Here is a 13,413-nt window from a genome sequence, read left to right on the forward strand (position 1 = left end):
TTGGTAGAAGATGGGGTAATAGGGAGAATTCTGGATTGATGGAGTGGAGATGAGAGGGGCGTAAGGTGCAGAGTCAAGCAATGAGGCTGTTCATTTTCTAATAACTGAACATTATTCCTTCTTAGGAGCGCTGATAGCTTCTAATTGCGATCCATGTAGAATCTTTCAGACAGGGGAGGAATCGCTTGATGAGGCCATTTTGTGTGCTGATCAATGACCCAGTCAAACTCCACTCTCCTTCTGCATACCATCGCTGCTGCTTTGAACGTAGCTCTGAACCTGCATAAAAGACACTGCGCTCACTTTTCATCTTTTTCATACTCTACAGCAGACAGGCAAGTTCATTTTCACTGTAGCTGCACCAGGTTGTCAGTCCGTCTGCCTCACACACACACACACTCACGTGCACACACACATATATCTGTCACACACAGTAACACTCAAGCTGTCAGCGTGTGTGGAAGCTTAATATGCACAGTGAGGCAAAGTCAACAATTATAACATTATTTCCAGCATAGAGAAATGTCAGAGAATATAACTGGTGGCATCTTGTCAGTGGAGACTGAATCAATGACTTTCTCTCCCTTTGGTGTTAAAGTGAGGTATGCGGGTGCACTTTCAAAACCCTGAATTAAAAGTAGTGCCTTTTTCGCAGTATTATGCATGAAAGACTTCAATAATGCCGGCATAAAAGCAGGAAAATGAAGCGTGGAAATTCTGTACAGTATATATTAAAAAGGTGTTTTTGATTGTTGAATTTGTTATTCTAAATTTGGTATTTTGTAATTACTTGTCGGAAATACTGAAAAGAACCTCTAATTTATTTGCGAAATATTAATGATCTGCAAAACAAGCTTCCTCGTGGAGTGCCTCTTAAACTATTCATGGCTTTTTTTTCTTTAAAGTTGATGAAATGTTCAAATGATGAAGGAATAAAGCACGCCGCTGCGCGCAGATCACAATAAACGACTGATGGTGAAGGTGATATTAACTGCAGACATTCACACCGTTCTATGACTTTCATCTCATCAGATACCTTCGAATCATTCCCTCTTTGGGATTCTGGAGCAAAAACACGTGTTGTCTCAAATCATGTGCACGTCGTAAAATCAGCAAAGAACTGTTTCATTAGCACACATTTGAGAAGCATCTAAAAATCAGCAATTGCTTTGGTGATTTAGAAAGCGATTTGTTTTTGTTCTTCAAGCAAAAAAAGCTGAAGTTTAGCTGATTTAAGCTTTTCATATGAAAGGATTTAACTCTTTTGTTGGTCAAGTATGATAGAAAACTTTGAAACAACGGTCTGGGAAAATATGATGTTTTACAAACAAAACGATTATCTGATTAGAGAAAATGATGGGCAGATTAACTGATAAAAATAATTGTAGCTGAATCTTCTTTTGATGGTCTAATGTGTAATCTCATGTTTTTGCAATTTTATATTTTTCATTTTTCAAGTATCTTTCATCATTGAATGAGAGATAGACACATTTGTCGTTTAGGACTGCAGCTATTGTTATTTTCAGTACTGGATTTACAGAAGTTTAGCATCAGTGTGGATCAGGTGGATTAAGCGTTCTCGTCTTGTTATTTTAACAAAAGGTTTCTCAGTCAACTTTTCCCAGAATCCGGATAGAAAAACGATGACAGTGTTATTAGATTGTATTTGTGTCGCCCGCCATCAGTGTCATTAGCAAGCCGAGCACAGTAAGTTGAGGTTGACAGATCTTGAACACTTTGATGGTCATGTGTCCTTTCAGAAAACAGGTCTCAGCTCCGTCCTTCATTGCGGCCTCTGAGCTGTCCCAGAATTGTCCATTTGACTAACAACCAATGTCCTTTCCTCCCTCTCTGTTTCCCCTCTGTCCTTTCCTCTCATAGTTCCAGTAGAGGCTAACATCCCCACCCCTCCTCCCCCGCCCCCACCCCCACCCCCTCCCCTGCCTCCTCCTCTTCCTACTGTGTCTCTGGCGCCTCCCTCTCCTCTAAGCAACGGGATTCACTACACGTTTGTCTAATCCGAGAAAGAAAGTAAGGCCTAGCTGCATGTTTTACGGTGCTGATGTGTTTGAGGCCTCACTAATTCTCTCTGACAGGGGCTCCTGTGTGCTTCGCACCTCGCTGCATGCTCTGCTGTGATTGTAGGGAATGCATCTTCGTCTGGGTTAGGGAAGCCCATTATAATCCAAACAAACATCTGCAGGCAGTCTGCTCATCCCACTGTGATAATTGTGTGTAAATTGTTTAGTTTTTTTTTTTTTTTTTTTTTTTAATTCCTTTTTGTACCACTGCCAAAATATTTATGTATGGTTGAGGAAAGGAAGGGCTCAAACGAACATGACTGTTTGGAGCATTGTGTATAATTAACAAAAGAGACACCTTTTGATTTAGCACCTTGACAGTTCAGCAGTCAGCACAGCTGCATTCCACAGCGCCAATTAGCTCCCCATCTGTAGCCTGGCAGCGATAATTCAGGGGGGAAAAAAACAAAACAAACAAAAAAAAACAGTAGATATCACTGTTGCTACTGTAAAGAGAGGGTCTGTGTCATTTCACTGCCTCATTGAAAATCCTCCATGCATCAGCCACTCCTGGCAAATATCTGATTACTCAATTCTGTTTTTGATTTGCATGTGATTTATTTACATGATCATTAGCCCTCAATGGACAAATAGGGATGAAACAAATCGGTGCAATCTATAAAGTATTCAGATAAATCAACACACACGCAGCAACAAAAGTGGAGCTGTGTTTGACCTTTGACTTTGTGTTATTATATACACCATAAGGAATCGTCATTCCTTGTGTGACTGCATGCGTGACTGTGTTGTCGTGCTGTGCGATTCTTGTTTTTCCAAAACTTTTTTCCCTGTAGCTCTCACGTCCCACGCTCAGATCAGCTGCTAGAGGTGGGCTGTGATGGGTAGCTGTTTTGTAGTTTTGTGTTCACTGCTGAAAATCAGAAAGACGTACAGGATCTACTACTCTACTGGATTTATGTCGTGTTACATTATTGTTCACAAACAGCAGAAATGCAACCTTTACACAAGTGCTTTCACATGGAGAACTGGCACAGTGAGGAGTATGAGAGATTCACTCTGTGTATGCTATGAATGTATGAGTACACCATGAAGAAGACACTCATTCATATATTTATTAATTCCATGGCTAAACAGCCAGGCAGCAGAATCGCCTTTTGTGTGAGAATATAAAAAATGATTCTCCTTCACCGTCCCTTTTAGTCATGCACGTGCATTGTAGTGGGTTTACGTTTTGCGTTTGCTTGACTTCAACATTCTCAATGTCAAGAGGGGAAAAAAATATTTGGTTAATGGTGCACATGGACAGGAGCAACCTCTTAAAAGACAGCAAGAGCCTGAATGCACCAGTATTTATCCAGCTTTTTTTGTCTCATGCAACACTCCAGGATTAATTCTTTTTTTCTGATATTTCCTGTTCTTGTACTTACTTTGTCTTCCTCTGTTGACGCCTCACAGCTCAAGCAATTTCTGGACACTGAGGTGCTACACCACGATGGGAACAGACAGCTGGATTCTGCAAGAAAAGAGGATTTTGTTTGATTTTGAACATTTACGCCCCTCCATTCAGCAGTACAAGAACTGTACTAAACATGTAACCTGCTCTCTGTGGCTCACGCAGCATTGACTCATCAAAGTGTTTCTAGTTACTGGAAGCGACAGGGAAATGGAAGACTGTAGTGGGAGCTGCTGTGCTTATTAACTACGGATGAGTCGAACAAATGTTAATCTCATGACAATAAAAAAAACATTTTCTACATGTTACTGCACTTTGAATTGTACACTTTATCATGTTTTCAAGGTATGAATGAATTGCTTTTACTTGCAGTGTGATCTAAACTGGGAACTCTTTTTTTTTTTGGTCAGGTACAGAATAACAAGAGGTACTAAATGTGTCATGATGGTAGTATTTTTTGTCAAAACTCAGATAATATTCTTACACCAAACCACTTGAAATATCATATGTATGTACCTGTAGCACTGCCAGTCTCCTTTTAGCTTGCCAAAATGAATTTTATTTTTGCTTACATCAGGATGAAAATAACCTTTAACATATTTTCTGTGTGACTGGGGAAGGTTGCACAATGGAACTTTATAACAATGTGAATATTAAAGATATTAACACAACATCTGGTTCATCACATATGTATTTATTTTATTATTTTTTGCATTTTATATCATATTCATTAACATCTATTTCATTCTTATTTGAGTGAGCTGAAATAGGCTCAGCTGTCTGATGTCAATATCAAACCAGCCAAAAGTATATAATTCTGATATAGAAATTCATCATGACCTTCTGTCCTCCCACCTTAGCGATAAAGAAAAAGCTGTTTATGAAACTGCTTCTACGTCCTTATAATTGACTTCAGTGGAAGTCACATTTTCACAGTCGAGTCACTGATGCTGTTCAACCAACAAATCAAAAGAAGCATGACATGATGTGAAACGCTTTGGCAGTCCTCCATCACGAACAGTAAGAGTCCGACTAATGTAACTTTGACTCCCAAATGAGCCGTATTGATAAAAAGTTCTCAATGAGAACGAAAGTTTGTTATCAACACTGGAAGCATCCGTCATCAAAACAATCTCACAAGGTCGCAATGGTTTGAGAGTTGTCAAATTCGCTTGTCATTGTCACTGATTTCCACTGCAGGAGCTGCACAGTGAAGTGTACACAGGTACAAATACATTCCAAACATGCATTACTCTTCTTCTGATTGAGAAATTAAGAAAAGCAAGTTTTACTTAGCTTTTCACCTAATAGAGCTTTTTTTTCTCCATTATTATATTCCCTGAAACGTTTATCAGCCGTATCTTTATTCTAATCATGTACAAAGGAGAAGTACAAAATGTGCAGTCATCATAGCTCCAAGATTCTGTTTGAACCTCCACATTGATTGCCTTGACCTATTAAACTTCATTCTATTATTTGGAAAGGGAACCAAACTATGGTATGCTCAAAGGAGGTGAACTTTCAATACAAAAAAAGAGAGAGGCTTCTTGATATGTTTCTTAAGTTCAAAGCTTTTTCCATCTCAAAAGAGCATTTTTAATTCCGTGTATTTTCAACCAAGAAGGTGGATACTAATAACTCTGGATTCTGAAGTACAGAATTCATATCTTTAAATCATGAACTATGTCTCCATTGCAATTGTAAAAGAAACCTCTGAGAAATACATGTATTGAACTTCTGATTCAAAAAGAAAGGAATATAGAGAGAATGTTTCTAAATAGACAGTATAACGGTGCTGTTATGAGCAAATCCTGCTGTTTTCAGCACAAATATTTATCATGTTACTTCTGTCATGAATCACCCTGAAACATACACTGATAGGCTGTGATGCACGCACTTTTAATTGACTTAGCGCCTTCATCTCCCTTGTTTCATGGTGAGCCATTGTGCTGTGGCTCCCTCCCAAGTGACATCTTTATGTTTAATTGGAGGGCAATTTCACTCGTCTGCATCGTGGTGGGCTTTGAAAACACCTGAGAGAGGAGGCTGCACCTCCCTCAGCAACCACATCCTCTCTGCCTCCATCTCTCCTTCAGGATCGGGGGCCCCACAGCGCCTGCTGGCCCTGGTGGCTAGAAGACCCATCGCATCCTCTGTTGTGCTTATTTTGCAATAAAATGGGATGTTTTTCCCTCCTTCTGCAAAAATTCACCCCAGACCCTCCACTGAGGATTGTGGCATTTCCATGTATTGACGTTTGGCTGGTGGTTCATATACATTTGTTATTCTATGCTCTGGACTTCAAAGGGAATGAAAGAGGGCCTATTATGCTAATTGGGTCCTGTTCTGTTAAACGCAATCAAGGCCTCCCGCATTAATCCTTTACTAAATACTTACTGGCTTCAGAAATGCCTCTTCTACTCAGACACATTCTGCTCAGTTCTCTGACAGGGATGGGATCCAGAGTAGTTTTTGCTGAAGTAAACAAATGATCACAAATAAAGTCACAGATGTAAAAACTGCCTTTGAAGGCGTGATTTTTAAAGCGACACTGATCAGGTTAAAGCTTTGACTTTGTTTTGTCAGGTTTCCTTTTTGCCAGCTCTGTGGTTGAAAAGAAGAGCCTACTGAGACCACGCAGAGGAGTCTGACCTTGTTCTCAGGTCTGTATTGTTCACTGCACTGCACGCTGCATTTGTAACATATTCACACTTTTCCCCTGATAGGGAAAGAGAAAGGAGAAATCCTACATCGATTCCCAGTGATACCTATTTCCATCACATAAATATTATTGTTCCTTGCCGTGAATGTCTGAGGGTTAGACTACAGTGGAAGCACAGCCGGCGCCTCCTTTGCACACTGTGGGGATCGAGATTGTAGTCCAATTGTACAAATACAAAACCAAGGAAGCCGATGCAATAGGTGCTTTGATTTCAAAAGAGTATTTTATGCTGTTTTATCATTTTTAAGCTCCACATACGGTACATTTTTTAATATGTAAGAAATGGAATGGTGATTTGTTGAATAATTGAAGAGTTAGGAATCACTGAATATTCTTCCCAACGTGCATGCATGCTATAAAAAGAATAAAGGGAAGGCGGAATTACAGTCATGCTGCACCACATTGACCTAACTGTTTGCACTACCTAGAACAATGCCTTCTGTGTAATCTGGGCTTTCAAAGCAGTTCTATTTAGGTTTTATCATTTGGGAGATGATACAAATGTGAAAATATTAAATATTGAATAATACGTTTATGGGTTTAATGTATTAAACAGCAAGAGAACACAATCCCTTCAACATAAATGATTAAGTGTGTGTTGAGAAGGTTCTGTGTTACATTAAACAATGAATTAATCTCATTTTCCTTAAACGGAAGGCTTTTACAATACCTACAGTGAATTGGGCTTTTTGTACATAAAAGCAATTGCTTTGTAAATGAACCAAATGCCCCTGGGCCTCCTCTTTAATCTAGCAGCGCCATGCACACATACACACTGATCTAAGTGGAATTTACTGCACTTAACGACTCAAATGAAAAGGCTATAAATGCATCTACTGTACGGATCTACAGTTCAGCATTGTGCCAATGCATCAGTCTTTTTTCCCCATCAATATTTTCCAGATACATTAGTCATAAATCAATGCAGAAAAATAAAGTTGCAACTGTCAGATTCGGACAGAAGAAGAATGTGTTTTGATGAAATACTCAAAAACACAGCAGCTGCAGAGCAAAAACTCATACTTGAATTGTCTCTTACATGAAAGTTTCCACCTTAATAGATTCTTAACACAGTGCAGGTGATGTATTTTGAAATACACAGTACCACAAATGATTAGTTTAAGTGTATTCATGAGTACTACAGGGTGTATATTTGTAGTAGTGTTGGCACAGGCTGTGTGATGGTTTTTCTGATAAGTATATAATTAGAATTGGCATGTTGCACTCCTTATTTCAACATGATTAATCAGTGCTTCTCTGTTAACTTGAAAGGAAATATTAGATCCTGACTAAACTTTGATGAAATCCAGAGTTACAAGTAAGAGATTTGGGTCAACTAATGAGAACAGAGCGTCCCACTTTGCAAGTCCAATTGGGAGAGAGACGATTTGCATGTATGCAAATAGTGTTTGAGTTAATTGCATAACTTGGCATTCAATAATGAGTCAGTTGTGTTGGATCTGTGGATGTCGGCCCTTTATGACTGGGCCGTGTCAGTGCTTATGACCACTGGCAGAATCGTCTTATTGATGGCAAGTCAGGGTGTTCACAGTAGTTTATGTTATGTCATTTCTTATCGTGGAGAATCTTGTTACAGAATGTGCACAGATGTACTGTGTCATTCCTAATATTTTCAAGTCACTTCCTGTGCTCATTGTCATGGAGATGAACGCTGAGCTGAGCTGCAAAAAATGCTCCTTTCCTCCAGACCCTCCACCGCCTCTTAAAATAAGGTCAGCTCTTTGATATAATCTCACCCACATGACATCCTTGCACACCTTAAACACAGCAAATTCCATCACTTGTCTATAAATCCGTGTTTGTAAACATCTTGATAACTTAAAAGGTGTGTTTGCTTATCACCACATTTTGCACAGTCAGGATGGATTGCGAAACAATATATGAACATATGAATTAAAGATAGAGATTTTTACAATAAATATGCATTATTGTTACACATGTGCATCAATGGTATGTTAGGGTTAGACATTAAAATTACATAATGAATAACAATTCAATGATATATAATGGATTAACACAAATGAAGACATGACAGACAATAAACACTTTAAAATGTCATATAAATGTCTATTACCTGTTTATAGGCATAACTGCTAAATAGAGGGTTAAAATAAAGTCTTGCTGTTACAGTTCTGACACACATTAGGCTGTTTTAATGCCAGGCTCAAAGGTTTAAAGCAGAACTCTTATAATCTTCTTCTTTTATAATGCAGATAATTGAGAATCCTCATTGAGAATACAAATCACTGTATTCCTGAGCATGAATCAGCTGCACACCTTTGAAACCTGATCTTGATGCACTGTAATCAAAGCAGCCCCCCCACCCCCACCGCCCCTTCCACCCCTCATCTTCACTCACTGCCTGAATGGCGTTCTCTAATTAACCATGCAGAACAGGAGAAGAACACATGTTAATTTAATGTAACAAAAATGTTGATTTTCATGCACCCTCCTTTTAAAATATTTATGGGCTAGACTTGAATTTCAAGATGCATCAAAGACTCACAGGGTATGCAAATGTGTCTGCCTTACCCCCCAACAAGTTGGACTGTCTTTTGCTCCTCATGCAGGCTTCACACACTGCCATCTGAGCTCTAAAGAGGAAGCCATCACAGTCACCTTTATAGAAACAGTAGTCTATATTTGTGTTTTGAGAACTATCCCAGTGGCACCTGCTCAGCTGCACCCATAAATAATCATCTTTCACACTGAAGATTAAAGCCCGGTGATAAACGCCACATTAAGCAAATCTTCTGCATCATTTTTTTCCTCTTCTGATGCAGATCAGATTGTCATTTTGGAAGCAGCCACAATGCAGTCCAAAAGCAGCAAGTGTTTGAAGGAAATTATTTTATCTGGGTGCTGCTGAGCAAATTTAATCACAGTGTAAAGCAGCACAAAGATCATATTAAAAGAGGCTGAAAGTTGTGGCCCTGATTTCGTCTCTGTTAGAGTTATCAGATTTTCTGCGGAGTGGACGGTATCTGTGTGTGTTTCCTGCAGTGTCCAAAAGGTGGCGCATGAGACACGCGAAACGCATTTCAGCGCCGGTAAGTCCGCTCCTCAAGAGACGCCTGCACGCTCAGAGCAGACATCACATACAATCATCATGCATGGATCAGAAAAAAAAACACACTGTTAGATTGTCACAGGGGTATCTATAATTTCAGCACACTCACTGTGTGTGAGCTTTCTGTCGATGAAACAGGTCACAGGTGTTAGATTCCTCCAGTTTTACGTTGTTGAATCTCAGGAGGCGCTCAAGTTCAAAGTGTCCGCAAAAGTGCAGAAAAAGTTTCTTTCGGGAAAGGTAAGTCTTTCTTTCTTTTCACCCTCTTTAGGCGAGTGTCAGCAGCAAAGGGCGCACACTGCAGGAGAAACGAGGCAGACTTCAAACTCACAGCAAAGAGGAAATGAATTGAGACGCACGCAGCTGCGCGGCTGGGCATGGTGATGCTCCTGGATGGAGATGTGGTGCGTTTGACTTCACCTTGAACACAAAGAGAGGGATGGTGAGGCGCACAGGAGCCTGAGCCGATGCCATGTTGAGGATGACTTGTGCAGCTCCCTCTCTCTCCCTCTCTCTCTCCTTCTCCTCCCTCTTCTCTTAGCTCTATGTGACCGCAGTTAACAATCAGAATTTCCTCCTGCTGTCTCCCCTCTTTGTAAGTAACTTTCTCATTTCTTATTATGCGCTACATGATGCTCTGCTGTCATGTTTCGGGGAGTCACAGTGGGTGAGCGCTGTCATGTATGTTGGCATGTCCCTTTTTCTGGTGATCGGCACAAAAGGTGGCTGCTGATTTATAGATCACAACTTTCCGGCAGTTGTCTCTCAGTGTTGACTCCTCTCTGATTGTGCACGGTCCTGTTGTAATTTATTTTGTGCGGGGCCTCCTCCAAGCTGCAGCTGATCGTTTAAAACACGCTCATGCAATACACAGAAGTGTGTCATTGTCAAAATCTTTTTTTTTTTTTTTTTTTCGGCAAATTGTCTCAATCTCTGTGTTGCCTGCAGCCGCTGCACCTTTACTTTAATTTTAGATGTCAAAGGGCTGTTCCCGGATCTGTTTTAAAACACGACACGATTTATTTTAATGAATGTCATCTGTGTGACATAATATTAACTGACCATGAAATAACGTACCAATGCAATATATTGATCATTTTAGTTCTGTCGTATATGTGAGAAGCCCTTCATAGATTTTACACAGCAACTAAAAAATAAAACATGTCAGTCCATAAAAGTTAAGTTAAATGTGATGCTGGAAAATAACACTTTCTCTCGTATCCTTTCACACGTGACAACAATCACATACTCATTATTTTTATTCCTAAAATCGGTCTATTAATTTAAATTGTGCGACTCTCAAAATTGACCCTGTCACAAGGATATGTCTTTTATTTCCCGACACGTCCTTTGAATGTGACGATTTTAATGACCTACTATTAAATAGACGGCGTGAAAATAAATGTTGAACGCCCTGCATAACGAGAGGAATGTGCATGTTGATGGTACCTTTTTACGGGGTGATCTGTCCAAATAATTATTTTAAAATCTAGAAACGTTGAGATGCATAATGTGACTTCCAGTCCACGAAATTTGCAAATATCTGAAAGGAAGCTGGAGATCTCTGTGTGTTGTGTAAATCAACGCTCCTTATATATATATATATATATATATATATATATATATATATATATATATATATATATATATATATATATATATATATATATATATATATATATATATATATATGAACAAAAGAACAAGGTTATGTATATATTCGGTGCTGGTTGAATGTATGCAAATAAAAGTTGTCGTATAGTCTAGACTAGTCCCTGAACTTCTCTCACCTTCTCTCGTGGCCTCATATCATCACCGTATTTTCCTCTAAACGATTTGAAACACTTTCATTGAAGTTGGAGAGGTCAGTGCGCTATTTGTCTTCGAACAAAATAACTAAAACCGTGCCACCGTCACTAAAAGGAAAAGTGTTACATTTCCAGAGGGGGGAAAAGTCATCTTTAACTTTGCAGCCGCTGTGGCTCTAATTGATGTTCATTTAAGTAAGCTTATTAAACTGACTAAACTGCGGGCAGCTACAACCATCCTCCCTGTCCCCACTTTATTTCACCGCAAATCTCTCTCTCTCTCTCCCCCCTCTCTCTCGCATCTCTTGTCTGGGAGGAGGAGGAGGAGGAGGTGGAGGAAGGGGGGGGGGGGGGGGGGGGAGTCCTGCCTCTTTGCCTTCCTCAGATCAATGCCCTGGCCACTCACTTTCTGATGTTGCACGACGGGAAATGCTTTGAATACTTGCGACATGGCTGCGCGCATTGATTGCCAAGATTGACAGCAGCTCTACCATCGTCTTCTCTTGTCTGAGTGAGAGAGAGGGACAGAGAGAAAGAGAGAGATAGAGAGAGAGGGAGATAAAGAACAGATAGGCGAACAACAAAAGGTACTTGTAGTTTTGGACAGCTGAACTTCACTGAGAGTATACGGGATCCCCTCATATGGCCCCGTGTGAGCAGACCTAAGTTTTCGCTCAACAGATAGCTCAGAGATCATTTTATACAAAGTATAGCCTAGTCTAGCGGTCTTTACGCACGGGAAAGGACGCATAAACATCTTCTCCACGGCTCAGATCATCAAGGTAAACAGCACGTTTGCTGTTTTTTTCAGCATGCTCTATGTTGTCCTGCTCTTTTCCACCTTGTGTTTTATTGCTGACTCCTAAAAGTCGAACGCGCTGTCAGTGAATTGTTCCGGCACAGTGCGCGTTATTTTTTTCTTTCTCCTTAAAACCATTTTTAGAAAGTTGTGTGTGTGTGTTAAGATTGCGCTGGGTCGCGCATTTCGTAGTGGGTAGAATGACTGTCAAACTTTAATTATTGCGGTTATTTGATGCGTCGCTTTCACCAAAACAAGCGGACTGCATGCGAGATACGAGAGCGGCGCGGGGCTGGCTCGGAGGCGCTCGGGTTCACCCCAGAATCGGCAAATACGCGCTAAACTCAACGTGTAACTCCATCAGAAGTAAACTCCGACACAACCTGAAGCATCATTTGAAGGTCTGAAATCATCTTTTCCACATTTTTTTTTGTCTTTGTTTATTTCGGCAGTGTGAAGCCGTGCGAGCGGACACAGGCTGCGCTGTGTGATCTGTAAAGCGTTAAGAGGAACCCAGAGCGCTGTCACCGGTAACAGTCTCACTAAACATCATCCATAAGTGGTGATTCGTCCGAAACTGTTCAATATTTAAAGGCTGACAGCGCTTTGGTGTTTGTGTTTACATGTCCCGTAACTTTCTTGGGCTGGTGGCAGTTTCACTTCTGTCCACAGAGCGGTACTCTTCATTGACAATGACGCGCGTCCTGGTAGGTTTCCTCTCTGCATGTGAGGTGGACAAGTTTATTTGAAGCTTTCGCTCGTCTCATTATACCTTTACGCATTCCGGGGCGCTTGGCCTCCAAACTGCCTATCACCCGTACATTTTCTCTGATTGTTTTTCCTTTTTTTAACGTTAGACACTCACAGTCTCTGGCCTCCGTGCAGCCTGGGAATTTGCTCTTCCTTAACTTTCTCGGGAGGTCAGGGGAATCGACCTCTAAAGAATGCATAAGCCATAAATTAAATTCAACAATCGCCAGACTTGTCCATTTAGAGAAGATGTCCTCGAACAGACAGTTTTCCATTTAAGCCAAGGGCTCTGACGCTCGGCGCTCCCGGGCTGAACAGAGGTCCTCTTGAAAAAAAAAAAAAAAAAAAGTGCAATTGTTCTTAATAAGGATTAATTGTTTTCTACCATTTATCCAGTTTTTGCTGCAAGACAATTCAGAAAAGACATCACCTGGCCTTTCAATAGAATAATTATTTTTTTCCCCCAAAATTTTTAGAACATAAAATAAACTTTTCGTCTTTGGATGAGTGTTGGAAAATCACTTGGTTTTACACACTGTCCATTAAGAAATATTAATGTCGTATAAACTTAAAGAAAAAATCATTTCCGTCTTTTTCATATATGGAAGATTAAGTGAAATTTGTTTGGCTGAACCTGATCTTGGCAGCGTGTTGCGCGGAGATGGTCCCTCATTTTAAGATGTTTTCCAAAATGAGACACACTGCCTGCGCAGGCTACAAAAAGCAGTCTTGTGACGCGGCTGCGGGA

The 13,413-nt window shown here is 40.3% G+C and overlaps 2 protein-coding genes across 17 annotated transcripts in view; both read left to right on the forward strand.

The window, feature by feature from the left end:
* The window catches only part of plekha7b (pleckstrin homology domain containing, family A member 7b), a 65,949-nt gene extending 61,785 nt beyond the window's left edge, over positions 1-4,164 (forward strand). For 7 of the 11 annotated variants that reach the window (XM_070963516.1, XM_070963518.1, XM_070963519.1 and 4 more), the window contains one exon: positions 1,882-3,284. In XM_070963516.1, the coding sequence (XP_070819617.1) occupies positions 1,882-2,018 (137 nt within the window). In that variant the 3' untranslated portion in view covers positions 2,019-3,284. Of the gene's footprint in view, positions 1-1,881; positions 3,285-3,497 lie in introns of those variants that run through there. The other 4 variants (XM_070963525.1, XM_070963563.1, XM_070963517.1 and 1 more) reach the window with 3 other exon arrangements.
* Positions 4,165-11,504: 7,340 nt separating this feature from the next.
* The window catches only part of sox6 (SRY-box transcription factor 6), a 129,967-nt gene continuing 128,058 nt past the window's right edge, over positions 11,505-13,413 (forward strand). For 4 of the 6 annotated variants that reach the window (XM_070993667.1, XM_070993862.1, XM_070993742.1 and 1 more), the window contains exon 1: positions 11,517-11,898. The gene's annotated coding sequence lies outside the window, so the exon portion shown is untranslated. Of the gene's footprint in view, positions 11,899-13,413 lie in introns of all 6 variants that reach the window. The other 2 variants (XM_070993590.1, XM_070993812.1) reach the window with 1 other exon arrangement.

Source organism: Chaetodon trifascialis, chromosome 1 (genome assembly GCF_039877785.1).
Source record: "Chaetodon trifascialis isolate fChaTrf1 chromosome 1, fChaTrf1.hap1, whole genome shotgun sequence".
In the NCBI taxonomy this organism is placed as follows: domain Eukaryota; kingdom Metazoa; phylum Chordata; class Actinopteri; order Chaetodontiformes; family Chaetodontidae; genus Chaetodon; species Chaetodon trifascialis.